The 25,177-nt window shown below is 49.1% G+C and overlaps 2 protein-coding genes across 3 annotated transcripts in view; one reads left to right on the forward strand and one right to left on the reverse strand.

Moving 5' to 3' along the window:
- Nucleotides 1–244: 244 nt before the first annotated feature.
- CSTF1 (cleavage stimulation factor subunit 1) lies at nt 245–18,438 on the reverse strand. Its single transcript, XM_075350574.1, has 6 exons — nt 18,354–18,438; nt 15,754–15,970; nt 11,658–11,935; nt 8,406–8,603; nt 6,351–6,741; nt 245–3,310 (listed from the first exon to the last, which is right to left on the reverse strand). The coding sequence occupies exons 2-6, from the start codon at nt 15,920–15,922 to the stop codon at nt 3,051–3,053; spliced, it is 1,296 nt and encodes a 431-aa protein (XP_075206689.1). The 5' UTR covers nt 15,923–15,970; nt 18,354–18,438; the 3' UTR covers nt 245–3,050.
- The window catches only part of AURKA (aurora kinase A), a 36,106-nt gene continuing 29,147 nt past the window's right edge, over nt 18,219–25,177 (forward strand). The window contains exons 1-2 of one of the 2 annotated variants that reach the window (XM_075350576.1): nt 18,219–18,304; nt 24,900–24,962. In XM_075350576.1, coding sequence (XP_075206691.1) covers nt 24,906–24,962 — 57 coding nt within the window. In that variant the 5' untranslated portion in view covers nt 18,219–18,304; nt 24,900–24,905. Of the gene's footprint in view, nt 18,305–18,587; nt 18,771–24,899; nt 24,963–25,177 lie in introns of those variants that run through there. The other variant, XM_075350575.1, reaches the window with a different exon arrangement.

Raw genomic sequence — 25,177 nt, forward strand, 5'->3', positions numbered from 1 at the left:
AACTCTATCCATGAGCCTCCAAATGGAGCGGGGGATGGGAAGCGACACCTGCCCTGAACGTCCAGGGCCAGCACAGGGGTGTCACATGTCACTCCCCACGTGGCATCAAACGGTGCGAGCGAGAACAAAGCTCCTCCTAATAATGGAGATTACGACTTGTGTGTAGCGTCATATGCTTCTTGCTGGACGCTGGCGATACGGACGCCGTACACAAGGCACACAATCAATACTCTACAGCGGGGCAGTGGAATCAGTTTATTACAAAAAAAAAAAATAATAATAAAAATAAGGCAGAAAATATTCATCTTATACAGTCTGTATGCAGAGCCCTGTCATAATGCCGTAAGATCTGGCAGATTCGAGAAGAATGGAAAGTCGCAACTTGGTTGTGGTTCCTGCCACAGATGAACAGACCCATCCTGATGGCAATGGCACTGGACGTCTTATATCCACAGTATAGAGCGGCACAGCTAGGATTAAAGGGGTGTCCAGGATTAGACGATTGGGGAGTTCTCCGTACATTGCTTAGTGGCTAAGGAGTACTGCACCATATCTCAGATTTAAAGGGAACCTGACCCATTGTTCATACAGTTCTGTGGACAGAATGGTATACAGAAATGGAGACTGATATATAGGTTTGGTGGGCGGCCCCACTCCTTCATGCGAGTCCAGTGCGTGGCCCTTTGCGCACGTTTAGTTTTTTGCCATGATTTTGCTGCAGAAAATGTTCACAACCTTTCTTGAGTCCTTGCCCAGCAAAACCTATGGTTAAAAAAAAAAAAAAAAAAAAAGTTTTTTTCACCTACAGGTTTTGCTGCAGAATTTTTGCCGCAAAGAGAATAATGAGTATGTCACTTCTGTTTTGCAGGTCCCTGCAGTTTTCGCCATAGATAATAAAAAAACGCAGGGACCAACCCACGGAAAAATCGCGGCAAAAATGTGGGTGTGGTTTTACTGCGTTTTTTTCCGCGGGTGCGGTATTCTGCCAGAGGGTGCGGATTTTTCTTAAGAAAAGTTCATTTTCTAGTGCGCACATAGCCTTAAGTGTGTTGTTTCTGGTTGTTCATGAATATTTATACTAAAACCTATTATGTAGTGATATGTATGACACGTTTAGATTAAAAATAATTTTTGAATGCGGCTTTGGAATTTTTTTTATAACAGTGAAGAAACCTTTTGGCTGAATCATTGTGGTCGGAGTGCGATTTGGGATTTCTATGTGCGAGTGCGATCAGATAGAAAATCGGATCTCACTCGCACCAGTGTTAATCAATGAGGCCATGTCCTCTTGCTAAATGTTTTACGGCACGTCTCGTGCTCTCGGTGAAATCGCAGCATGCTGTGATTTCCCAGAGACTCAGCTCTCGCACCCCCATGCAATCCTATGGGAGCGAGAAAAAAAAATAAATCAGAACCCGGGTGGCATACGCATGTCACACGGATCCTGACACTTGCATACCGCGTCAGACTGGCTACCGGAGGAATCTCCAGTAATACCAGTCCTGGCCGCGGTTACATGCACTGAACCCCGGAGCTGTCACCTCAGCTCCAGAGTGCAGCCTGGACTGAACCGCGAGCGCCGAGTGATTGATTCCCCGGCGATTGCTGTTCAGGTCAGCACAGCTGCAGACAGATCAGGCAGACGCTGGAGCTCAGGTGACAGCTCTGGAGTTCAGTGCAGGTAACCGCGGCCAGGCCTGGTATTACTGGAGATTCCTCCGGTAGCCAGTCTGACGCGGTATGCATAAACACTCACATAGCATCCGTATGACATGCGAGCGTCATGCGAGTGCTATGTGAGGAAAAAAAAAAAACACACACCGTACACAGACAACACGCAGCACACTCGACTCACCTTTGTAGCCGAGTGTCGCTGTGAATTTGTAAACGCAAGTGGAGAAGAGGCCTTATATTGGATACTGTGGACTGGATGACATTACCACATGTAGCCCAAATTGCTACTGAAATGTTCTCTGGTGTAGGAATACAGCGAGGACTATCAGGACCACCCACCGGACTCCTATTTTAATTAATAAAATAAATTATGTCTTACTGGAAACTTTTCAACAAAACTGTCCACCAATCGGCTCTGCTGCTCCTGCTCTGTACTATCCTGCCTGCAGATCCTGTACCATTTTCAATAGGACAGGTTTCCTTCCAGTGAATGTGAAATCATGTATAGTACTTGGGAGTGGCAACTAAACAGTATATGGGACTGCTATATATTCCAATAAGGAGGCCTCAGCCCCTGCACTCAGCAGCACACAGCACGGCCCATTTACTGATCTATAGGTACCAGATTAGTCGCTTCATTTGTGCATCACATTTATTGTGTTTTAGACCATTTTTTGATTATTTAAAGGACCAAAGGGTTAAACCGCATCAGTAAATCAGTCACAGTATATCAGATGGTTTCTGGAGTGTGATGGTTCCAGTGATGAATTTCCAGAATCTCTATGGGTATAAATTACAAGAACTACCCAGGATCGTGACTTCTACCTGCCGTGCAGCATTACTCCAGCCATACATGGGGTGATATGAAGTGATGCTACCATTATGAATAATGCTGGACCCCCCCTACCGACCCTGAAGATTCCGTTGTACCCCATACAGCGTTGCTCCTGTGACATAGCTCTATTAACTCGCATATTCAGGTGCGATAATGAGCGGAAAAAAAGAAAATCTAGGGCCATTAGTATTTGGAGGAGTAGAGGCCCCCAGTGATAATGGTATGATATATTCCAGCCGTATATAATAAGATGGGATTACACCATAGGGTGAGAGGCGACACATTGTGGACGGGTGCGCACTGCACAGGTCAGGATGAGGGATCGGTGGAGCGCACAGTCAGTGATGATGAATGTCCGACACCCCATGTGCCTCTCTTCAGGGTGGGTTGTCAGGGATTACATCAGATCCTGGCCGAGACCGTAAGAATATGCATTCGCAAGATAATGCCCAGAAGAGGTCACTGCTCTGCACATCGGGGGGCGCTCCAACCAGGCACTTCTGCGTCAGTTCTACCTTACCATTAGTGAAGAGGGTTTATTTTAGTCTGTGGTGGACCTGCGATACCAGAACCGGGCTCGGAAATCGTCGCTGCAGGTCATGAATCCAGGATTGGTGGGAGAGTGGACGATGCAGCGGACAATGTTATTGTGTCCTAGGGAGAGGAGGTTGCGGCGCTCGGCCGTTCGGGAATCCCAACAACACAAGCTGATGGTTCTTTCATCTGGGAGGAGGATGTAGTCTTCTGTGTGGTTAAATACGGACTGGGTCCTGTGTACTTGTCTGCCGCTGAGCCCAGCACCTACAGACAGAAAAAAGTCAGTTAAAGGGGTACAGGCCGAAGCCTACAAGCAGTAAGGGTTAATAGTCAATCTGATTCACAGATCATTTCCAGTCTGACTTATGTTCTGGCTGATGGTTCTCCATATTGAAGTGTCCCCTGCTGTTTATGAGTGGTAATTTACAAACACAGCAAGCCAAGCATGATATAAGAGCGAGACCACCCGTAACCAGATTCTTAACCCCTTACAGTACATTGCCATCAGATGTGTGTGTATGAAGCTAAGCCCATTTCATAGATGGCCCCATTCCCTGACCGCGTCATACGCCCCCCCATCCCTGACCATGTCATACGCCCCCCCCCCATCCCTGACCGCGTCGTATGCCCCCCCCCCCCCATCCCTGACCGCGTTGTACGCCCCCCCCAATCCCTGGCTGTGTCGTACGCCCCCCCCCCCATCCCTGGCCACGTCGTACGCCCCCCCCCCATCCCTGGCTGCGTCGTACGGCCCCCCCATCCCTGGCTGCGTCATACGGCCCCCCCCATCCCTGGCCGCGTCATACGGCCCCCCCATCCCTGACCGCGTCATACGGCCCCCCCATCCCTGACCGCGTCATACGGCCCCCCCATCCCTGACCGCGTCATACGGCCCCCCCATCCCTGACCGCGTCATACGGCCCGCACCTTCCTCTAGCACCTGCCAGCATTGCAGTGTTACCTCTTTCATAATGCTGTCAAGTGCTAGTTCAATCCGAGGGAAGGGGACTGTGGAGGGAAAAGGCCTTTAAAAGGGAAGGTGCCGTGATTTTTATCTTTGTAGTAATTATTGATATAATCAATTATTTTTAATACAAAATGTGTTTTTACAATTTTATCCATAATTTTTTTCAGCAGCCACTAGGGGCTGCCATGTGCATTTGTGTAAAGGGTGCTTTAGATGCTGCGACATCGCTAGCGATAGCACCCGCCCCCGTCATTCGTGCGACATGTGGTGATCGCTGCCGTAGCGAACAATGTCGCTACGGCAGCGTCACACGCACATACCTTTTCAGCGACGTCGCTGTTGCTGCCGAACAATCCCTCCTTCAAGGGGAAGGTGCGTTCGGAGTCATAGCGACGTCACTGCGGCATCACTAAGCGGCTGCCCAATAGAAGAGGAGGGGAGGAGATGAGCAGCCGGAACATCCCGCCCACCTCCTTCCTTCCTCCTTTCCGATGGACGCAGGTAGGATGATGTTTGTCGTTCCTGCAGTGTCACACACAGCGATGTGTGGTGCCGCATGAATGACGAACAACCAGCGGCATGCACCACCAACGACATTATGATTTTGAGCGACGTGTCACCGATCAACGATTTTTGCGATCGTTGATCGTCGCTCCTAGCTGTCACACCCTGCGATGTCGCTAACAACGCCGGATGTGTGTCACAAACACCGTGACCCCGACGATATACCGTTAGCGATTTTGCAGCGTGTAAAGCACCATTAAGTGTCTAAGCTCGACACTTGCTTCAAATATGGCAGCCCCTGTACACAGCTACTCTGAGAGCTCCAATTTCTCCAGTCATGGCTCAGGAGGTGCGATGAGGTATCGGTAGCAGTGTGATCAGCAGCACATCGCTCCCCGCCACTGTCACCGTTCACAGCATAGCCATGTACTCATCACGCTCTGCGCTCTCCGCCACCACAGTGTTCACAGTATAGCCATGTACTCATCACGCTCCGTGCTCCCCGCCACCAGTGTTCACAGTATAGCCATGTGCTCATCACGCTCTGCGCTCCCCGCCACCACAGTGTTCACAGTATAGCCATGTGCTCATCACGCTCTGCACTCCCCGCCACCACAGTGTTCACAATATAGCCATGTACTCATCACGCTCCGTGCTCCCCGCCACCAGTGTTCACAGTATAGCCATGTGCTCATCACGCTCTGCGCTCCCCGCCACCACAGTGTTCACAGTATAGCCATGTACTCATCACGCTCCGTGCTCCCCGCCACGGTCACCGCAGTGTTCACAGCACAGCTATGTACTCATCAGGCTCTGTGCTCCCTGCCGCTATCACCACACTGTTCACAGCACAGTACATGCTCTGTACTCTGAACCCTGACTGAGCTCTGCTTTGACAAAGCTTATGCTTTGTCATTGTACAGCCTCCTACTAATGCCATCATATGATGCTCCCCAAAGCCGTGTATTTAAAGCCCATCATGTGGGTTACACCACTGCTCCCATAGAAGTGCACAAAGTGGGGATCAAGCATTACACCACTGCTACTATAGAAGTGGATGGAGTGGAATACGAGCCTGCTCGTGCCCCCGATGACCCGCTCCACCGCAGCACCATCACTCCCCGCAACCCTACATTCAGACTGTAAGACGCACACCCCATTTTCCCCTAACATTTGGGGGGAAAAAAGTGCGTCTTTTAGTCCGAAAAATACGGTATATATTTATTTATTATACACGTATACATATACACACACACACGCACGCACGCACACGAAAAACAAGCTTCTCTCAGCTCCGTTGACAGAAAGATATTAAATGTTGTGGGTCTAAAAATATGGTGACAAAAACTTTTTTTTTCTCCAAACTTCTGATTTTTTAAAAAATGAGTAAATCTATAAAGCTCAGAAATGTGGCGTTGCTGTAATCATGGAGAATCCCGTTGCCAGCTCACTTTTACTACACAATGAGCGCTGTAAGACCTCATTGTGGTTTTCTTTCCCGCCATTTCCCTCCTGGCAACTTTTTCCCAGTTTTCAGTACTTTGTACGGGGTTATCCCAAACCCATCCTGCAAATAACAAACCCCTCATACTGCGATGTGGATAAGGAGATAAAAATGATGGCTTTAAGGCGGCAAGGAAAAAAATAAAAAGGGCAAAACTGGAAACTGATCTGTAAGGAGGGGGCTTAAAACGATTTTGTACCAATTCTGCCGTTCACACCGGGACACCTCTTATAGGAAGGCACCCGTCCCCTTCACCGCAGGCCGAGCAGGTCTGCTGCAGATGGTTGTCTTACAGCCAGACATTCAGGTCACGCCATCGCCTGCCTTACCTGTGTACTTGACCAGCATTCGGCCAGTGGAGATCTCCCACAGCTTGGCCACAGAGTCCTTGCCGTTGGACAGAATGTATTTGGAATTTTTGGAGAAGATGGCAGAGCAGACCTCGGCTCCGTCGTGCGCCTTCTCATAGGTGGTGATGCAGCGGTTGGAGACCCCGTCCCAGAGTTTGATGCTGCCGTCTTTGCTGCACGTGACGTAGGTGTTGGCGGATGGATTGTAGTTGACGGAGCAGATGGCGTCCGTGTGCTGGTCTTGGGGGTTACAGGAGACGAAGCACTGGAAAGTGTTGACATCGTAGAGGCGCAGCGTAGGGTGCTGAGTGCCCACTATGATGAAGTCTCCCGATGGGTGGAAGGAGATGGACCGCAGCATTTCTGCTTCCTGGAGAATTACACAATGGCAGTATTAGTGCACAGGCTCCGAAGGAGTCATTCCTGCATAAATATCCTTCATATAAAGTGCAATGAGGCACTGACTGTAGTGTTCTGTAACCTGCAGATACACATTACTATATGTGACTGATATCTGCCATAGAACCACTACTCCATCACTCTCTGCTCACGCATGGTGTCTGTACAGACCTTGTTCTGGTGATCAGTATTCTGGGAGGTGTCCTCTCTATACCAGACTATATTAAGTGGTCAACTGATGTAGAAAAACACCAGCAGAATAACGAGCACAGCTCTGCAGTATGATACAGGATGTAACTCGGGATCAGTCCAGGTTAAGTAATGCAATGTATGTACATAGTGACTCTACCAGCAGAATATTGAGTGCAGCCCTGCAGTATAATACAGGATGTAACTCGGGATCGGTCCAGGATAAGTAATGCAATGTCTGTACACAGTGACTCCAGCAGCAGAATAGTGAGTGCAGCTCTGGAGGATAATACAGGATGTATCTCAGGATCAGTACAGGATAAGTAATGTATGTACATAGTGACTCTACCAGCAGAATATTGAGTGCAGCTCTTCAGTATAATACAGAATGTAATCAGGATTAGTAATGTAATGTAACACAGTGACTGCACCAGCAGAATAGTGAGTGCAGCTCTGGAGTATAATACAGGATGTAACTCAGGATCAGCACAGGATAAGTAATATAATGTATATACACAGTGACTCCACCAGCAGAATAGTGAGTGCAGCTCTGGGGTAGAATACAGGATGTAACTCAGGATCAGTACAGGATAAGTAATGAATGTACACAGTGACTCCACCAGCAGAATAGTGAGTACAGCTCTGGAGTATAATACAGGATGTAACTCAGGATCAGTACAGGATAAGTAATGTATGTACACAGTGACATGTAACCATTTATCTATCTATATAAATTGTAAAAAAAAATAGAATAGTTTTTTTCAATTTCACAAGTCAATGGAAATGTTATTTACTGGTTGTTATACACATGTGACCACTAGAGGCAGTACAGGCACAGTACTCGCTCCTGATAGGAATGGGATACGCAGATGCTGCTCACAGACACAAACTAGATGGGATCATAAGTGGCACTATTAGGAGAGGACACAGATGTCGGTGCTATGACCAGGAGGGCATTGGATTGTCTGAGATGAAATCAGCTGGGGATCAATACTGCAATTTACTGCAGACGTAATAATGGGTCTTGATGCAGCAGAGGCACCGTCACCTGAGGCTCTGCCATCGGTTGGTGAGTCACTGAGGCGGCAGGGGAGCAGCCCCTCAATGTGACCACCTGAGATCTTCGGAGGAGAACGAACTTGAAAACCCCAGAGACCTTTCATCTCAGTTTGAAAATCTTACAAGATGCTGGATCATCATGGCCGTGCTGTACTTTCTCCAGCTCCATCTGACATGAGGTGTGGAGAGACCCCATTGTAAGCTGGATAGGACCCCTACAAATATAGTGCATTAATCCTATTAACTAGAATAGGACCCGTGCAGCAAAGTTGCTCAGTGTTGGATGGCTGCCTGCTCATCTGCCCCTCCCCACAAAAGGGGAACAGAGAATTTACTCGTAAAAACACCTTAAGGGCTTGTACGCACGGTTTTGCCGCCGTCACTCACCTGGATGTACTTGAAGGCCCTCTTAGCTGATGGTTTCGAGTAGTCGAACAGCTTTAGGGTGTAGTCTTTAGAGCCGGAAGCCAGAATCTGCTCTGTGGGGTGAAATGCCAAACATGTGACTTCATCAACGTGATCATACAGCGTGCGGATGACGGGATGGTTCTCCATGTTCTGCTGTGCCGTCTCGTTCATCATGACCTGAGAGTTGAATAGGGGGGAGAGAAAGCATAAATAGTGGTTATCCCATAGAATATGCCAGAAGTGTCTGATAGACATAAGTCCCAGCCCTGGAGTGTCGTGAAGAACATCCCCCGACCCACGTCCCGCCTATGGAGGCAGTCATTGCACTCTGGCGAAGGAGAAACGGGGAGAGGTGTCAGGTCTGGCTCCATAACTCTCATAGAAGTGATTGGACTGAGCTCTGCACATGTGCAGCCCGCCTGGATTTGGAGGCTGTATTGTCACCCAACATATACAGTGAAGGACAGAATTGTTTGATCCCTTGCCGATTTTGTACGTTTGCCCACTGACAAAGACATAGTTTATAGTTTAGTTTATAGTTTTTTTTTTTTTATAGTTTTTTTAAGGTTGAAGGGAGACTCTAAGTCCATCTAGTTCAACCCGTAGCCTAACATGAACAGTCTATAATTTTAAGGGTAGGTTAATTGTAACAGTGAGAGGTAGAATATCCAAACTAAAATCCAGAAAATCACATGGTATAAATGATATAAATTTAATGCATCTTGCAAGGAGAAATAAGTATTTGATCCCCTACCAACCATTAAGCGTTCTGGCTCCTACAGACACTTAGGGTATGTGCGCACGTTGCTTTTTACCTGCTTTTTACCTGCTTTTTTGCTGCTTTTTCTTCTGCGCTGTTTAATGCCAAAATGGATGTGTTCTTCTATTCAAGCAAAGTCTATGGGAATTTGGGTTTCTTGTTCACACTATGTTGTTCAAAATGCTGCCTTTTTGAGGCAGAACTTTGGTCAAAAACTCAGCTTTTCAAAGAAGCAACATGTCAATTGTTTTTGCCATTTGGGTTTTGCACTGCAAAGCTGAGTTTTTGACCAAAGTTCTGCCACAAAAAGGCAGCATTTTGAACAACATAGTGTGAACAAGAAACCCAAATTCCCATAGACTTTGCTTGAATAGAAGAACACATCCATTTTGGCATTAAACAGCGCAGAAGAAAAAGCAGCAAAAAAGCAGGTAAAAAGCAGGTAAAAAGCAACGTGCGCACATACCGTTAGACGCTCCTAATCAACTCATTACCTGCATTAAAGACAGATGTCTTAACTTATCACCTGTATAAAAGACTCCAGTCCACAGACTCCATTAATCAGTCAGACTCTAACCTCTACAACATGGGCAAGACCAAAGAGCTTTCTAATGATGTCAGGGACAAGATCATAGACCTGCACAAGGCTGGAATGGGCTACAAAACCATGAGTAAGACGCTGGGTGAGAAGGAGACAACTGTTGGGGCAATAGTAAGAAAATGGAAGAAATACAAAATGAGTGTCAATCGACATCAATCTGGGGCTCCATGCAAAATCTCACCTCATGGGGTATCCAGGATCATGAGGAAGGTGAGAGATTAGTGTAAGGCTATGTGCCCACGGGACTCTGTATCTGCAGATTTTTCTGCAGCTAAATCCACAGCATTCCCCCGGAATCCGCACCTTTTCATAGGTGCTGATTTTGCGATTTTTTTTTTTTTTTTTAGGCTATGTGCCTACTCTGCGGAAAATGCCTGGATTTTGCCGCGGATTTCTCAGGGAAATGCCGCGGATTTTTCCAGAAATCTGCAGCACAGCTACTCCCCAGCCATTTCTATGGCATTTGGGAAATGCTGTGCCCGCGCTGCGGATTTCCGTGCAGACAAATCTGCAGCATGTCGATTATTGTTGCGGATTTACCTGCGGATTTTGCCTATTCAATTGAATGAAAAAAAACAAAAAACGCGAAATCCGCACAAAATCAACACCTATGAAAAAGGTGCGGATTCCGGGGGAATGCTGCGGACTTAGCTGCAGAAAAATCCGCAGATACAGAGTCCCGTGGGCACATAGCCTTACATTCAATTGAATAGGCAAAATCTGCAGGTAAATCCGCAACAATAATTGACATGCTGCGGATTTTTCCGCACGGAAATCCGCATGGTTTCCACTGCGGAAAAATCCGCAGCGTGGACACAGCATTTCCCAAATGCCATATAAATGGCTGGGGAGTAGCTGTGCTGCAGATTTCTGAAAAATCCGCGGCATTTCCGCAAGAAATCCGTGGCAAAATCCGCGCATTTTCCGCAGCGTGGGCACATAGCCTAAAACTACACGGAGGGAACTTAATGATTTCAAGGCAGCTGCGTACATTGTCACCAATAAAACCATTGGTAACACATTACACCGTAATGGCTTCAAATCCTGAAGTGCCTGCAAAGACTCACTGCTCAAGAAGGCACATGTACAAGCCCATCTGATGTATGCCGATGAACACCTGGATGACTCAGAGTGATGTGGAAAAGGTGCTGTGGTCGGATGAGATAAAAATTGAGCTCTTTGGCCTTAACTCAACTCGCCGTGTTTGGAGGAAGAGAAATGCTGCTTATGACCCAAAGAGCACCGTCCCCACTGTCAAACATGGAGGTGGAAACATTATGTTTTGGGGGCAGAGGATTACTTCACCGCATCAATGGGACAATGGATTGAGCCATGTACTGTAAAATCCTGAGTGACAACCTCCTTACCTTTACCATTAAAAATTTAAAGGTGGGTTGTGGTTGGGTCTTCTAGTATGACAATGACCCAAAACATACAGAAAATAAACAAAAAGCTTATGGAGGGAGGTGCAGCTACGAGTTGCCAAGCGACAGCCTCTCAATGATTTAGAAATGATCTGCAAATAGGAGTGGACCAAAATTCATCCTGACGTGCTAAAACCTCATCATCAACTACAAAAAATGTCTGCTGTGCTTGCCAACAAGGGTTTTGCCACTAGGTATTAACTGTTTGCCAGAGGGATCAAATACTTCTTTCTCTCTGCAAAATGCAAATAATTTTAAACTTTATAGAATTTATACAATGTGATTTTCTGGATTTTATTTTGGATATTGTATTTCTCACTGTTAAAATTAACCTACCCTTAAAATTATAGGCTGTTCACATCTTTGTCAGTGGGCAAACTTACAAAATCAGCAAGAGATGAAATAATTATTTCCGTCACTGTAAGGCTCTACAGATAGGTAGGTACCTCTATCGGCATGGCGCTCTTAGCCAGCATGCGCTCTGTGTCCAGGATCTTGATGGAGGCGTCAGCTGAGCCGGTTGCGATCAGTTGGCCGTCTCTGCTGTATGTGGCCACACGACAGGGACCTTTGTGGGAGGTCACATAGCAGGTCTCGTACTCAGACGCCTCCGGAGACATCGTCTGAACATCGGCATCAAACTCGAGGTCGATTCCGGTGCCGGGAGCCACAGTATCAGAGCGGCCTATGGCATACTGCACCGCGCTGTCATCGTTCTCCATACCTGGAAAAGAAAAAGGTGTACAAAAACCTTGACTGCACCTGGTCATACAGTAAGTGTTTACCCTTCAAAGGGAACCTGTCACCTAATTCATGCTGCCCAAATCGCGGGCACCATTAATCAGAGCCTTACTGCACAATGGCAGCCTGGTATACTTTCTTTAAAACGGTCAAGCGTTTCAGAGAGGATATATGTCACGGGGTCCTTCTCCGATATCACACAATCAACAGAGTGAAACATGAATGAAAAATCCAGAGATCCTTTATTCCATGCAAATCAGATAATCCATAAAATAAGCCACCACACAGAGGGTAAAATAGTCCAGTAATGGGATAAAAGTTCCAGGAGGTTAGTCATAATCCTCCAACAGTCCTTTTACAGGGAAATCTGGGTTTCTCACAGTCTCTCTGGGGTATCAGCTTCTCCCTTAGAGGATCAAGGATCATTCTCTCTTGTCTTTCTCAGCCAGAATGAATAATCCCCCAGGTAAGCAGAGTTTGGGTGGATTCCAGGCCCCCTCCCCCAGACCTAAGGACAGAAGCACTGCAGGGGGTTATAAACCTGCAGACAGGACAAATAATACATAGAATGGACAGAGCACCATACCTAAAATACGAGCCTACACAAAATGATACACAACCCACAATATCACACCATCACAATATAATCAGAAGATCCAGCTGTGAACCAAAGGGAAAGACCTGGATAGTCCAGCGCTGCCTGTGGCCGGCTTCTATTGGCAGGTTTCTCTCATAGGAATCGCCTCTAGCAGCGCTGGGCTAAGGTCTCTCCCTATGGTCCCCAGCCGGATCTTCTAACTAGATTTTCTCTAAAACGCTCGACTGTTTCAAAGAGAACATACCTGACTGCAGTTGTATAACACTGCTCAGAGTCATGCTGCCCATGGTTTTGGAATAATGAATTAGGTGACAGGTGCTCCCTAATCCCTTCATATCCCTTCATGAAACGGGCAATTTCAGTTTTTGCTGTTTTGTTTTTTTTCTCCCCTTCTTCCATGAGCCATAAGTTTTTTTTTGTCTGTTGACTTAAGGGGGCTTTACATGCAACGACATCGCTAACGAGATGTCGTTGGGGGTCACGGAATTCGTGACGCACATCCGGCCTCGTTAGCGATTTGTTGCATATGAAACATACGAACGACCGCTAACAATCAAAATACTCACCTAATCATTGATCATTGACACGTCCTTCTAATCCCAAATATCGTTGCTGTTGCAGGACGCAGGTTGTTCGTCATTCCTGAGGCAGCACCCCAGGAACGACGAACAACACCGTACCTGCGTCCTCCGGCAACGAGGTGGGCGTCACTTTCTTTCGGCTGCTCTCTGCCCCTCCGCTTCTATTGGGCAGCCGCTTAGCGACGCTGCTGTGACGCCGCACGAACCGCCCCCTTAGAAAGGAGGCGGTTCGCCGGCCACAGCAATGCCGCTAGGCAGGTAAGTCCGTGTGACGGGGACTAACGATGTTTTGCACTACGGGCAGCGATTTGCCCGTGATGCACAACCGACGGGGCCGAGTGCTTTCACCAGCGACATCGCTAGCGATGTCGCTGCGTGTAAAGCAGCCTTTGAGGTACCGTCACACTAAGCGACTCTCCAGCGATCCCACCAGCAACCTGACCTGGCAGAGATCGCTGGAGCGTCGCTACACGGGTTGCTGGTGAGCTGTCAAACAGCCAGATCTCACCAGCGACCAGTGACCAGCCCCCAGCCAGCAGCGACGCGTGGGAGCGATGCTGCGCTTGGTAACTAAGGTAAATATCGGGTAACCAACCTGATATTTACCTTGGTTACCAGTGCACAGTGCTTAGCGCTGGCTCCCTGCACACCTAGCCACAGTACACATCGGGTTAATTACCCGATGTGTAGTCTGGTTATGTGTGCAGGGAGCCGGCACTGACAGCTGAGAGCGGCGGACGCTGGTAACGAAGGTAAATATCGGGTAACCAAGGAAAGGGCTTCTTGGTTACCAGATATTTACATTGGTTACCAGCCTCCGCAGAAGCCGGCTCCCTGCTCACTGCTTATTTAGTTGTTGCTCTGTCGCTGTCACACACAGCGATCTGTGCTTCACAGCGGGAGAGCAACAACTAAAAAATGGTCCAGGACATTCAGCAACAACCAGCGACCTCACAGCAGGGGCCAGGTTGTTGCTGAATGTCACACACAGCAACATCGCTAGCAATATCGCTGCTGCATCACAAAAGTCGTGCCTCAGCAGCGATGTTGCTAGCGATGTTGCTTAGTGTGACGGTACCTTTAGACATATCAGGGCTTGTTTTTTGAGGGACGAGTTGTACTTTTGAATGACACTATTCATTCTGCCACATAGTGTACTCAACACCGGGGAAAAAAAATTCCAAATTGTGAACCCCTCCCCAATCCTGACATGGCTTTTTGTTGTTTTTACGCTGCACATTTTGAGGTAAAAAGGACCCTGAAATAAGGTACTCCTCATCAGGACGATTATTTGTTGCCTTTTACCAAGACCCGTAACGTTTTCATTTTTTCGGTTGATGGCGTACTATTTGCAGGGCAAGATGACATTTCTATTCATACCATTTTGGGATAGATTTGATGTTTTGATCGCTTGTTACAGTAATTTTCGTAGTAGTGCATTAACCAAAACCCGCCAAAAAAAACACACAGATTTTGGCGTTCTTTAATTTTAATTCTTTTTTTTATATACAGGGATTACCGACTGGATTAATTTTTATATTTTGATAGATCAAGCTTTTCTGAATGCGGTGATGCCACATGTGTATTTGTTGTTTTCTCATCTTTATTTGTAAATAGGGCAAAAGTGGGGTGATCTGAATTTATGGGGTTTTTTTTCATATATTTTTTAAAACTTTTCTTACTGTTCTTAAAGGGAACCAATCACCAGGATTTTCGTATATAAGCTACAGCCAGTGCTATACTGGCACTATCAGGCTGATTATCTACATACCATTAGTGGCCACCTCCGATGTTTAGGCTTTCAAATCCAAGAAAGCGAAGTTTATAAATTCTTATGGATCTGTGTGAGGTCCAGCTTTGTTGGCTGAGGCCCCACCCCTTCTGGTCACATGGGTATGACCTCACACAGGTCCTTCAGCACAGTGAATAGTTTGTATACTACTTGCCATAGAGAACAGAGAGCGGGAGGAACAACAGGCAGGGAGGCGGGAATCCATATGAATACCCTCCCAGTTATCTGCTGCGTTGCAAATGCCAATCAAGTAGCTGCTGAATTTATAAACTTCACTTTCTTGGATTTGAAAGCCTAAACATCGGAGCTGACCAGTACAGGTATGTAGAGAATCAGCCTGATAGTGCCAGTTTAGCTTATATACGAAAATTCTGGTGATTGGTTCCCTTTAATAATCCCTTTAAAGGATTTGAAGTTGCAAACGTCTGATCGCTTGTGGGATATACAGAATTGCCACAGTATATACCACAGCAGTGCTGCATATAGTGAAAACTGCACTCTTCTTTGAAGCCCGGCCACAGGCAGGTTTCAAAGGAGAGTTATAATGACAAGTATGGAGGTTGTCACCAGACTCCCTGCTATCATAGCAACCCATCAGTGATCCACGATGACGTCACAGGAGGGCCAATGGGAGCTTAAACATAAGACGTGGTTGTCTGAGTAGTGGATGACCCCTTTAATGAAAAGGCAGAGCCCCAGACCGGTGGTAGCCCCTATATACGGCCTGCGTGATGGAAATCCAAATAGGAGACCCCGTACTACTACAGTAATAAGAGGAGTGAGTGTCAGCCTCGGTCCCTGTGCTCCTTCCTGTGGACTCTTACACTCACCCACTTTGACGAGGTGCAGCAGCTGTTCGGAGGGGGCGCACACAGAGTTCATCTTGATCTCGCTGATGAGGCCGTTGGCGATGTTTATGTGGCCATCGTACAGCAACTGGCTTATGATCAGCTTGTACAGCTGGTGGCGATCCTTCAGGGTTACCTTATACCGATACATTGTACAGAAGCTGCTGCGAGCGTCAGGACGAAATAAGAAAGCACACAACTGGAAAACACAAGGAAACATCCGGTCACCCTCATACCCAGGGAATCAGACAGTATATCATTGTATCTGCCTACAATCCAATGGATTAGTCTCCAGTTGTAAAATACTAAATGCCAGATTCAATAATTTCAGTAACTCTCAAAATGCCGAACACTCGAAGGTTGGCTCCGCTATCGGCGTCCCATGGACTAACAGTGACCGGACAAGGAGGCTCTGATACCTCAATGTACGACGCCATGGTGTCGACAGAGACACTTAGGGTATGTGCGCACGTTGCTTTTTACCTGCTTTTTTGCTGCTTTTTCTTCTGCGCTGTTTAATGCCAAAATGGATGTGTTCTTCTATTCAAGCAAAGTCTATGGGAATTTGGGTTTCTTGTTCACACTATGTTGTTCAAAATGCTGCCTTTTTGAGGCAGAACTTTGGTCAAAAACTCAGCTTTTCAAAGAAGCAACATGTCAATTGTTTTTGCCATTTGGGTTTTGCACTGCAAAGCTGAGTTTTTGACCAAAGTTCTGCCACAAAAAGGCAGCATTTTGAACAACATAGTGTGAACAAGAAACCCAAATTCCCATAGACTTTGCTTGAATAGAAGAACACATCCATTTTGGCATTAAACAGCGCAGAAGAAAAAGCAGCAAAAAAGCAGGTAAAAAGCAGGTAAAAAGCAACGTGCGCACATACCCTTAGGATAACCACAGAGGCCAGTGACTGCCTACAGCTTTCATATTACATCATCGTCTAGTCAAAAAGGGGACATAGGGGAATCTCTGACATAATAGTCTCTTCTGTAATGGTAAGATGATAAACGTTGGCTTTACATCCCCTTTATTACGTGTCCCCAGCCTTTTCTGAAATGATGGCCTACCCTTAAAATAGTGGTGGGGGTCTGACTCAGCACTAAGCAACTGCTTGAGGGGGCAGTTCTTTCCGGTGAGTTTATGCAAAACATTGCCCCCCCATATAGTTACTGTTCTGCAGGCGCACTGATCTGCCCTGAGGAGGGCAGATCAAAGTATTGTAGTGTGCATGCGCGGGACCTCAATGCTGGCTAATGTGCATGACGTAGGACGCGTCATGCACCCAGGCTTCAGAAGGAGGACAAGGATGGCCAAAAGTGGAGGCACCGCACCCGGAGAACAGAGACACCTATCCGACCGGTCTGCACCGCCCGTTAGGCAAGTATTATAAAGTGATTTTTACGTTCTACACAGCGGCCTGGGCTCTTATATACAGCATGATAGAATGCTGTATATAAGAGCCCACTGGTGGTGGCCGCAGCTTATAGGCCCCAAATCTGGTGACAGGTTCCCTTTAATAACCCATGGTGGACACGCGGCGATGTTGCATGCTGCATTATCATTTAGAGCGATTGTTCTGCGTCATCTCTCTCCACTCAGCCAGGCCCAATTCACGTGTTTACGCACAACATCATTATTTTCAGTGAGATAGTAATTTAAAGGGTAACTCCAAATAATTACATCCCACAATGTAAACATACACAAGCCGCCGAGTAACTTCACAAATACTCTGCTTCACGGCTTTTGTACAAATCTGGATTTCTTGTGTCTATTCCTTCCTACCCAAACCTATCTCATGTAGACTACTTTGCTGCTCACATATAAATAGTTGGGCTCCGCCCCTTCATCAGACACATGATCTGACAGCTGGTTGTTTAACTGTCACCGGTGCTCCCACAATGCACTGCTTTCTAGTAACTGTAAACCTGCAGAATTGCCTTTAGAGCCGGATGGAGGAGAAAACACCAGACACTAGCTAGGGGGGATTGGCATAAAAGTGGAGATCTCTTTAAATAAAGTAGTCCCAGAGAAAATGAACGTAATCGATTGCAGCCAATCGGAGTTGACGTTTCAGCCTTCCAGTCCAGCTAGAACATAAAAGCTGCACTGTGATTGGTTGCTAGGAACAAGAAACCTCTTTCCAGGGCGGCACGGTGGCTCAGTGGTTAGCCCTGCAGTCTTGCAGCGCTGGGGTCCTGGGTTCAAATCCCACCAAGGGCACCAACTGCAAGGAGTTTGTATGTTCTCCCCGTGTTTGCATGGGTTTCCTCCGGGTACTCCGGTTTCCTCCCACATTCTAAAGACATACAGATAGGGACTCTAGATTGTGAGCCCCAATGGGGACAGTGTTGCCAATGTATGTAAAGTGCTATGGAATTAATGGCGCTATATAAATGAATAAAATTATTATTAATTATTATTATTTCCAAGACTAAATTAACCACGAGGTCCAAGCAGCCTCTGCAGGAAGCCACGTCTAGACTGGACTCTGCTGCGCTCTATAACAGCCCAGAATACCCGGCTTCCTTTACAGGTCTGTACTAGGAGCACAACAAACAGCGACCCATGGCGAACATACTTACCACTCAGCCGCCGCTTTGCACGGTAATAAATTGTCAGACGTCACTACGAGCGCCGGTCTCCTACTAATGACGTCACTACCTCGTTCTTGCTGCGCCTGCGCGTGCCAGACACCGCCTCCTCTCTCCCCTTTTGCGTCATTACGTCCTTCGCTTCCTCCTCGCTTCAACTGCTTTCCTTTCAGCAGACCAATCACCTTCCACCGCTTTCATTGCTTCAGCCAATCAGCGTCGAGAGCGGTTTAAAGCGCTTTATAAGCGGGCAGTTTGAATCTCTGCGGAGACGATCGGTTGGTGGATTTAGTGCTTAGGCGTAATTAGGCCTCGGGGGTCGGAGGACGAAGGCCGCACCGCTCCGTGCTGTGAGGAAGGCGCCGCCACCGCTGTGTGCTGAGACGTGCCCGGCTCTGCTGTACTGAGGTGCGTGCCTGAGCCCGGGAGCCGCAGGTGCAAGGTGCTGGAGGGGACTGGGCGCTCAGCGACGGCAGTGTGCGAGAGAGACCCCCTCCCCTTAGCGTCCAGCAATGGAAGAGGGAAAGAGACCCCCCCCCCCCCCCCTCCGGTGGCCAGAGATGGTATAGAGGGACAGACTCCGAGCTATGACAGTGGGGGAAAGAGAGCCCCCCCCCCCCCGATGCCCAGCTATGACAGTGGGGGAAAGAGAGCCCCCCCCCCCCAATGCCCAGCTATGACAGTGGGGGAAAGAGGGCCCCCCCCAGTGCCCAGCTATTGCAGGGGGGGGGGGGGGGGAGAGAGCCCCCCCTCATCCTCTCCAGTGCCCAGCTATTGCAGGGGGGGAGGAGAGCCCCCCCTCATCCTCTCCAGTGCCCAGCTATTGCAGGGGGGGGGGGGAAGAGAGCCCCTCTCATCCTCTCCAGTGCCCAGCTATTGCAGGGGGGGGGGGAAGAGAGCCCCCCTCATCCTCTCCAGTGCCCAGCTATTGCAGTGGGGGGGGGGGGGGTAAGAGAGCCCCCCCGCATCCTCTCCAGTGCCCAGCTATTGCAGAGGGGGGGGGAAGAGAGCCCCCCGCATCCTCTCCAGTGCCCAGCTATTGCAGTGGGGGAGGGGGGGGGGAAGAGAGCCCCCCTCATCCTCTCCAGTGCCCAGCTATTGCAGTGGGGGAGGGGGGGGGGAAGAGAGCCCCCCCTCATCCTCTCCAGTGCCCAGCTATTGCAGTGGGGGAGGATGGGGGGGGGGGAGAGCCCCCCGCATCCTCTCCAGTGCCCAGCTATTGCAGTGGGGGAGGGGGGGGGAAGAGAGCCCCCCTCATCCTCTCCAGTGCCCAGCTATTGCAGTGGGGGGGGGGGGGGGAAGAGAGCCCCCCTCATCCTCCTCAGTGCCCAGCTATTGCAGTGGGGGAGGGGGGGAAGAGAGCCCCCCTCATCCTCCTCAGTGCCCAGCTATTGCAGTGGGGGAGGGGGGGGGGAGAGAGCCCCCCTCATCCTCCTCAGTGCCCAGCTATTGCAGTGGGGGAGGGGGGGGGAAGAGAGCCCCCCTCATCCTCTCCAGTGCCCAGCTATTGCAGTGAGGGGGGGGGGGGGAAGAGAGCCCCCCTCATCCTCTCCAGTGCCCAGCTATTGCAGTGGGGGGGGGGGGGGGGGGGAGAGAGCCCCCTCCCTCTCTCAGTGCCCAGTGTTGGAAGTGGGGCTCTGCTAGACTGGCATAGAAATTGTGCATCAGCAGGGCCCCCCCAATGTCATTGAGTGCATAGGTGTTGATAGGGCTGCCCTTGTACCCTGTATACAGAACTGGGGACAGTGGCCAGCACATTGATGCAGTCTGCGCTATGCTGCTATTGATCTCAAAGTGGCTACAGGGGCCCTCAGATCAGGGCTCCACAATGACCCGATTTAACCTAAATATGGGACAATGTGGTGCGGCTCCTACAGGGATTAATATTTATAGGGGACCTGTCAAGTTAGTGAATGCTGCTTCCTTGCAGATATGGGGTTAATCCACAGCTAAAGATTGTTGTATTCATGTCGGACTTCCTTATTGAAAATTCCGATGTGGGGTGAAAGGAGTCGTGCAGCAGATTGCTCCGGTATCAGCAGTGTGCCCTCGCCCTGGGGACTGGGTGACTACAGCTGTCACACAGTGCTATGACTGGCGGCTGCAGGTCATATCCTCCCAGTGCTGTCAGGAAGGATGGCAGATGTGATCTCAACCATCTTTGCCTGTGGGATATTCCTGGGGCATTTTCTGACATTAGATTTTCCCTTGACCTTCAATTAGTCGCACCAAAATACAGACGTGACTAGTCGCTGGGGCTCATGTGGTCGCAGTGTCTTGACATGCACTGAGGGAAGGCCTGAGCTAAAAACTGCTGAAACTGATGGCTGCCTACCTACCATACTTGTGGAAATATGATGAAAGCAAACTCTTGTGGTCAAATGGGCCCCAGGCAACTGAGTAGATGTGACACTTTTTGGTTAAGGTTGTGTAATACTTCTCCTTTTTACCTGGCTTCCTTTGCGCACACTCCCTGTAGTACGGGCTGTTTGAGCACCGCTGTGAGCTGCTTTGCTCCCCTCCCCGAGCTTGGAAGTATGCAAATCAAAAAGATCCATGGAGCCTCTATTAGAAGTCTTGACACAGAAAATAGCCAGATACCCTTCCGGGAAGGACCTAGCCAGGGAGTGGCTCTTTTTAGGAGACCACCATATTAAGTGTCTCTTTTAGTCAATATCCAACTCTTGATGAGTTTAAAGATATGACAAGGGAAATACCAAGGCCAGGTATCAATCCACACAGCTGCTTCGGGGTATTGCCCCTCAGTGTGGAGTAGGATTCTGGCCAGGTGGGAGCAATGCCTAGTAGACTAACAAGACAAAACAATCACTGATCTCAGGGAGACCAGCCAGAGAGAACACTGCTGGCAGTCAACAAAGGCGCTCAACACAGTGAAATCCTAGGTACATTGCCCCCTGGGAAATATGCAAATCAAAAAAAGTCCATGGAGCCTCTGTTAGAAGTCTCGACACGGAAAATAGCCAGATATCCCTCTGGGAAGGACCTAGCCAAGGAGTGTCTCTTTTTAGGAGTCCACCATATGTTTTAGCCTGAGCACAGAAGTATGGATACTTAATAGACCCTCAAATCTGCTTCTCTGAACGCATGAAGTCGGTGGTAACGGCCCCTCACCACAGCATATAAGAAAAAAGGAAGCCACATAATGGAGAACCTCCCAAAGAGTCAGAATTCTGCAAAGACAGAGTAAACTATTGCTGATTTTTGGCTGAACTCACATCTGGACTTCATTTTGAGATATGGGTGATTACTCTTCAGTCAAAGCGCCACTCCAGCGTGGTGGTGGTGGTTTTTTTTTTTTTTTTCTTTCCTGCTCATGTGCCACCATCTTCATCTTCTTACAGTGCCCTCCAGTTGGTTTCCAGCAGTCTGGGATCTGTCTGCAGCTCCAGTGTTTCATGGCGCACACCGGAGGTCACATCTCAAGTCTGAGGGCCTCGTCCTGGCTCTCATAGATTTGTTACCTCACAAACTCCCAATACTTCTGACTTCTTCAGGCCAGCCAGAAACTGGGGTCACTAGAAGGTGCCACAGGTGCAAACAAGATTGGGGCAGAGACCTTAGATTAAAAGGACCACAATGCTGATAAAAACAAACTCTAGTCAAGGGAGAAACGTAACGCCAAACTTTTATAGAACAAACTGCACTGTACTCTGCTTCCTCGGGTCCACCAGTAAGTCTCCGCTTCTGCTCCTGGTGTCTGATGTTAGCAGCTGTGCTGAGGAGTTAACAGCTCATCGGTTCTGTGTTATGTGCCGCCCCGTGCCAGCAGCCGGCGCTGCTCGGATCTGGGCCTTCAGGGGTGGTGGCTCGAGGGTCTCCGGACCAGGGGGGTCTCGCGGACACGCCGAATAAATGCGGGACGTAGATGTACGGGCTAGGCCGTAGTAAGTTCGTCACGCCACCCACGGTGTGTGGTCAGGTGGGACACCACCGCTGCTGTTACGGGGCACCCGGGGGAGACGTTGTGCAGCAAGTTGTTAACCTCTCCGTGGGCAGGGTTGGTGCGTGCAGTGGAGATGGCGACTGCAGGGGGTTGCTGGTGTACTCACTGTTAGTAAAACACACAAGTCGCTGGTAAACCAAGGTGGTGGTGGCCGGTTCTGCGGCTGGTTGCGTTTGGGATCCCCCACCCTGCTGGTGGTCTCTATCCTTTTCCTGCACTGTTGTGTAAGATGGACTTTCCCAGTATAAAACTCAGGAGTCTGCTCCCGGCTGGATGTAACCTAAGGAGCTGTGACCACAGATGCTGGACCGTGGGTGGGTGGGACAGGACCTCTAGTCCTGACCTCAATCGGTAAATTAACCAGCTCCAGTCGGTTCTGGTCCTGGCTTCATGGTCCGAGTACCCCCCCTTTGTGCTCCGGTTTCCGGGTCGGTTCCCCGGGTCGGTACCAGCGGGCTACAATCCTGTCCCGGTACCGGTGGGCTACAACCCGGTCCACCTCGGTTCCACCGAGCAGTCTTCCCGTCTCCTGCTGACGGAGACCACCGTCTGCCTCCTAGCCAGTGGCACCAGGGCTCCTACCCTGGTACCGTTCAACTTGAACTTCTCTGCTGGAGCTACACCTAGCTCTAGCCCACACTCTTCTCCAAACTGAACTCAGACTTCAACTACTGTTTTTCCCGCACTGGACTGTCTGGACCCCTGGGTGGGCGTGTCCCATCCGCCTGGTCACGCCCACTGGTGTGTATCTTTCCCTAAGGGGGGAGTGACTAGGGTTTTCTGGTTGGCTGTGTTTCCTAATGAGGGAAGGTGTTATGCGGGGGCCTAGCTGTGACTATCTGGTTTTGTCAGGGCGTCACAATCTCCCCCCCCACCCCCCCCCCCCCCCATCCCTTCCTCTTGGTTAAACACAGACCGTCCGCGGGCTGTCCGACCACCACCGTTTATTTAACTAAGAAAGGAGATAAAACGGGTAAAACGTTTTACAATTGTAATATATTTACATTTAGGTATATTTGAACTCTTCCCTTACGGGGGGCATTGTCTTTAAACGTTGCACATATAAAACAACCAGGACTGACCAGGTCCGTCTCACTTCACCCACCCAAAACAACCTATCCCTGATGCCACCACTAAAGCACAGGTTAGCATCCCTTGCCCAAGTCCAGGGTAGGTCCAGGTGTTGCCCAAACGAGCCGGGTAAAAAGTTCCTTACCCGGCAGTCCTTTTCAAGGGCTCCACGTCCAGGGGACCCCTGACCCGGAGGGTAGTCACTGGTTTTGCTGGTGGCAGGACCTCGGCCTACTCCGCCGCAGGCCCATCCTCCAACCAGCCTCTCCAGAGACTACGGCTAGGTGAGAAGGTTTGTCAGGGAGTATTTACAAGGCTCAAAAGTTTATGGGTTGGCCTGCAAGTTCTCAGCCATTGTCTTTTTGAACTTTTAAACGTGAATTGTAAAGCACACACAATCCCAACGGGGACTTTGCAGGGGAGGTAGCCAGGAACCGCTACCTAAACACTTATAAGTGCGCCCATGCACATCCGGTTTACACTTTTTCTTCGGGCAGTGATCTCGTTGCGCAGCTGCTGTTGCTGCCGATCCCAGTACGGGGCACGGGTTCTGTGCCTCGCCTCCTGCTTGGGAGGCAGGCCCGCTCGGGTGCCCTCGGCGCCGGCTACGACCGGCCTCTCATACTGCCGTGGGCCCCACCGATCAGTGGCCTGCTCCGCCTCTCCGTAGGTGCACACCGGCTGCCCCACAGCCGGGACGGGGCACTTGGGAGCGGCCGGGGTTGACCTCCGGTTGGGTGCTGCCTCCGTTGCGGCCGGGTGGACTGCCGGGGCCGACGTCATCACTGGTGCAGCCAGACTCTGGGCCGGATGGGATGTCGTCCTACTGTGGTTTTTTTTTTTTTTTTTTTTTTTTTTTCCCCCCGCGCCGGGCTGTCTGGACCCCTGGGTGGGCGTGTCACGCCCACTGGTGTCTATCTTTCCCTAAGGGGGGGGGGTGACTAGGGTTTTCTGGTCGGTTGTGTTTCCTAATGAGGGAAGGTGTCATGCAGGGGCCTAGCTGTGACTACCTGGTTTTGCCAGGGCGTCACATCTACACTGGGATCACTGATTGGCACCAATGTCACCTCAACAATGCAGATACCAGACTCTGGAGACCTGGGGAAGGAAATCAGTATGGCTTGTTTTATTACCAATTTCAGCCATTAGAGAAACCTAATTAAGGCCCTGTGCCCACGCTGCGGATTTTGCTGCATATTTTCAGAAATCTGCAGCAAAATCTGCATTTCCGTTGTGAAGCCAGCAAAGTCTGAGAATTCAGAAGTGCTGTGCCCACGTTGCTTAATTTTCCCTTGCGTATTTGGTGCAGATTTCGTTCTGCACCAAATCTGCACTAAATACGCAAAGGAAAAATAAGCAACGTGGGCACAGCACTTCTGAATTCTCACTTTGGCTTCCCAATGGACATGCAGATTTCTGAAAAATGCGTGTCAAAACTAGTGTGTGGGCACAGGGCCTAAAAGGGAACAAACCTTTTTAACCCCTCTATGTTCACATTACAGGACACTATGGAGCAGCGATCAGCCAAGGAGAATCGCAGTGGAGTTCCTGGCAGTAACCTAAAGGTAGGAGAGGATGCTGGATGGAAGAACGCAGTGTCAGGGCTTATTGTGGACATTGTGTCCTAGTGCGGGGCTGTATATTTACTCACTCATCTTTAAAGGAGTTGTCCGACATAGCTTACAAAAAAATTTTGAGTTTAATCTGTGCTGTATTGTCGTAAAAAAACACCCCTACTTTTTTTTTTTTTCTAGCTTTTGTTCCTTTTGAATTATCACTT

Source organism: Anomaloglossus baeobatrachus, chromosome 5 (assembly GCF_048569485.1).
Source record: "Anomaloglossus baeobatrachus isolate aAnoBae1 chromosome 5, aAnoBae1.hap1, whole genome shotgun sequence".
In the NCBI taxonomy this organism is placed as follows: Eukaryota; Metazoa; Chordata; class Amphibia; order Anura; family Aromobatidae; genus Anomaloglossus; species Anomaloglossus baeobatrachus.